The 3,881-nt window shown below is 41.0% G+C and overlaps 1 protein-coding gene across 1 annotated transcript; it reads left to right on the plus strand.

Moving 5' to 3' along the window:
* The first annotated feature begins 282 nt into the window (after nucleotides 1–282).
* Nap1l3 (nucleosome assembly protein 1 like 3) lies at nucleotides 283–3,133 on the plus strand. The gene has a single exon (XM_021153938.3). It carries the CDS (start codon nucleotides 668–670, stop codon nucleotides 2,300–2,302), a length of 1,635 nt encoding a protein of 544 aa, XP_021009597.1. The 5' UTR covers nucleotides 283–667; the 3' UTR covers nucleotides 2,303–3,133.
* Nucleotides 3,134–3,881: the final 748 nt, after the last annotated feature.

The following is a 3,881-nucleotide window of genomic DNA, read 5'->3' on the forward strand; positions in this document are numbered from 1 at the left end:
ATAGCTGGCGTTTTTAGCTCTTGTCTATTTTCTCTTTGAATTAAAAACATGTAAGGAGAGAATTTTGAAAAGGTGGGAGGAGCCGTCTTTGGGGATATTTGCCTTAGCAACCCAGGTGCATATGGGAAGGTGGGAGGAGCCTAGAGGAATGGCGTTAGTCTTTGGCCATTCTTTGGCCGCAACACTAGTCAATCAAGTCCTCTCAGCAAATAAGGAGTGAAATGAAGGCATCCTGGGAACTAATTTAACCAGAGGGCTGTCAACAAGGGAGGGGCTGCCCATCCTAACCCAGGAGACGGTTCTGAGTCCAGTACTGCGTCATTGGACTGCAGCAGGTCTCGGCGCAGGTCCATTGCGGCCTGACAAGCCTCGTAGCTAAGGCTCCAGGCTGCTTCCCCTGCTGCGGTTTCCTGCGCGCTGCCTCTGTGACCCCGCCCCCACCGCGCCACTGCCACAGCTGCTGCAGTCCGTGTTGCCACTGGATCCAGGCCGCCGCCGCTGCAGTCTCCGCCGCCCGACCCTCTCCGGCCTTCGCCACCGCTGCCACCGCTGCCACCGCCCCCACCGCCGCCGCCACCGGAGCATCCGTGAGTCCTTTTCTGTCCGTCTCTGGGTGCACGATCTCTGCTGTTGTCACCACCTTAAATAGGTGTACGGGGCTAACAGTATGGCAGAAGCGGATCCTAAAATGGTCACAGAACCTGGTGCCCATGGGGTTGCTGAAGAGGCGATGGCTAGCAGAGCTTGTGATTCTGGGGATGAATCTGACAGCAATAGCTCTAGCAGTACCACTAGTTGCAGCAGCAGCGGCAGCAGCAGCAGCAGTGGCAGCAGTAGCAGCAGCAGCAGCAGCAGTAGCAGCAGCAGCAGCAGCAGCAGCAGTAGCGGTAGCAGTGGCAGCAGCAGCAATGGCAGTCATTTAAACAGAAAGAAGAGGGTACCTGAGCCTTCCAGAAGGGCCCAGCGACGTCCCTCCGGGAAACTTTTCTTGGATAAGCTGCCCCAAGCCGTAAGAAATCGGGTCCAGGCACTCAGAAATATTCAGAATGAATGTGACAAGGTAGACACCTTGTTCTTAAGGGCAATTCATGATCTTGAAAGAAAGTATGCTGAACTCAATAAGCCTCTATATGATAAGCGTTTTCAGATCATAAATGCAGAATATGAGCCTACAGAAGAAGAGTGTGAATGGAATTCAGAAGAAGAGTTCAGTGGTGATGAAGAAATGCATGATGACACACCTAATGAAATGCCACCCTTAGAGGGTGAGGAGGAAGAAGAAAGCTGTAATGAAAAAGCTGAAGTGAAGGAAGAAGGAAAGCATGTTCCAGAAGAAGTTCCTGAGGCAAAAGTTGAAGAAGAGGAGGCTCCCAAAGAAACTCCTGAGGTGAAAACTGAAGAAAAAGAAATTCCAAAAGAAAGTGCTGAAGAAAAAGCTGAAGAACAGGAATCCTCTAAAGAAATTCCTGAGGTAAAAGGTGAAGAAAAAGCAGACTCTACGGATTGTATAGATAAAGCTCCTGAAGAAAAAGAAGACCTCAAAGAAGTTACCCAGGCAAATACAGAAACTAAGGATCAACCTACAGAAGAATTTACACCAAAGGCTCCAGCAAGAGAGGCTCAAAAAAGGGTCCCCGAGACAAGGCCTGAAGAAGGAGTCAATATTAAAAGGGCTCGAAAGGGAAAACCTAAGAAAGAAGATCCTAAAGGTATTCCTGACTACTGGCTGACTGTTTTAAAGAATGTTGATAAGCTTGGGCCTATGATTCAAAAGTGTGATGAACCCATTTTGAAGTTCTTATCTGATGTGAGCCTGAAGTTCTCAAACCCTGGCCAGCCTATTGGTTACACTTTTGAATTTCATTTTCTACCTAACCCATACTTCAGAAATGAGCTCCTGATGAAGACATACATAATAAGGTCAAAACCAGATCACTACGACCCGTTCTTCGCGTGGGGATGGGAAATTGAAGAGTGTAAAGGCTGCAAAATAGATTGGAGACGAGGAAAAGATGTTACGGTGACAACCACCCGGAGTCGCCCTGGTATTACAGGGGAAATTGAAGTCCAGCCAAGAGTGGTTCCTAATGCATCCTTCTTCAATTTCTTCAGTCCTCCTGAGATTCCTTTGATTGGGAAGCTGGAACCAAGAGAAGATGCTATCCTTGATGAGGACTTTGAGATTGGTCAAATTTTGCATGATAATGTCATCTTGAAGTCAATCTATTACTTCACAGGAGAAATCAATGATCCCTACTACCATGATTTCAGGGATTATGGAAATAGGAAGTACTACAAGTAGAAAGGGCAAGCTGAAAAATCTTTCAAGAATCCTAAAAAGTTAAGCAAGCAGAAGTGAAATAGAGTCATCTAAACTTCTAAAATAGAAAACTTGCCCCATAACCTGAACAGTATTACTCCTTATAGTCTGGTGTTTTCATTTTTCCTGGTAATGTCTTAAAAAGTGTCTTAAGCTTCTGTTTATTCTATCTTGCCTGTTGTATTGTAATATTCTTCAAAATATGTAAACTGCTGTTAATTTCCAAAGCATGTTTTGTTTGGTGCTACAGTGTTGGTTTTGTGAAGTCAGTTTTTGTCATGTTGCTATTAGATTGTACCTGTGAAAATTGTCAGATTTGTTAGAGAAATCCTTGCCTGAATAAGCAACATTTTAAATGCCAATATACATGTGTTTTCTCTTTCTTTTTTTCAGCCCAGAAGACTAAAGACTTAAATCTGCTTGCACTAGATGTGCCTTCATTACTTTGCCATAGAAATGTAGTAATAATAACAACTGAAACATTCTATTGTGAAATGTAGTTGCTTGAAAAAAAGATGAGAATATATTTAAAAATGTCAGGATCAAGTAGATTTTTGTGGGTTTGTTTATGTGATTTATTGGTCTGTTAGCAAAAGTATTGTTTACCACTAAGGTGTTAAATATGGTATAGTATTTTAAAAATTTTCTTCGTTGTATATTGTGTAATTGAAAACTAAAGAAACCGTATTTTCTTTGTAATGTGTTCTACATTGCCTTTTAAAAATTATTTCATCATTTGATACATTATCATGTTCTTTTATTGTACCTGGAGTAAATATCAAATAAACTGCCATGCTATAAAGACTTACCATTTTCTTTTAATTATAAAAACGGCTTATCAAAAACTAAAGAACACTGAAGAAGATGAAAGTCTAATAAGCATAACTATTAACATTTTCATATTTTTCCTAGATCATAATTCTTCAACTAGAAGATACCACTGGAAGTATTGAAGAGGAATGAATGGGATAGGAGAAGGAGGAGAACATGGGAGGAAGAAGAGGAATGTGGAAGTAGATATGGGAAAGAATTGGGCTGAAAAAGAAGGAAATGGCAAGAAGGTGGGAGAGAAATATGGGTGTAAGGAAGGGGAAGGGATTGAACTAGGGGAGGGAACAGTTGGGAAGAGAGAAGAGAGATTATCTTAGAAAGATATTGATTTCACATTTTCAGGGCCCATCCTATACTATGACTTTGGAGGATGTTACACTATCATGACTTGTGTTTTCTTATAGGTGACATCATTTTTCATCCATACTTCACAGATGTTCTCAAGGTAATCATATCTTAAAATTTGGGATTGGGTCTAGCAAGAATAGGCCACCTAAGTTCAATTTCACTAAAGTATACTGAACCAGGAATAGAGTATAAAGTCATAATACGCAGTGGAAGTAATAAAGTACTTTATTTCACATTTGGCATTTCTCCATATATATATATATATATATATATATATATATATACATACATACATACATATATATATATATACATATATACATACATATATATATATACATATATATATGTGTGTGTGTGTGTATGTATGTATATATATATA

This window comes from Mus caroli, unplaced genomic scaffold (genome assembly GCF_978045245.1).
Source record: "Mus caroli unplaced genomic scaffold, Mus_caroli_1 scaffold_5, whole genome shotgun sequence".
In the NCBI taxonomy this organism is placed as follows: Eukaryota; Metazoa; Chordata; class Mammalia; order Rodentia; family Muridae; genus Mus; species Mus caroli.

What these genes read in the sequence shown, in the direction of transcription:
- Nap1l3 (XM_021153938.3), top strand. Translation starts at nt 668, where the DNA reads ATGGCAGAAGCGGATCCTAAAATGGTCACAGAACCTGGTGCCCATGGG.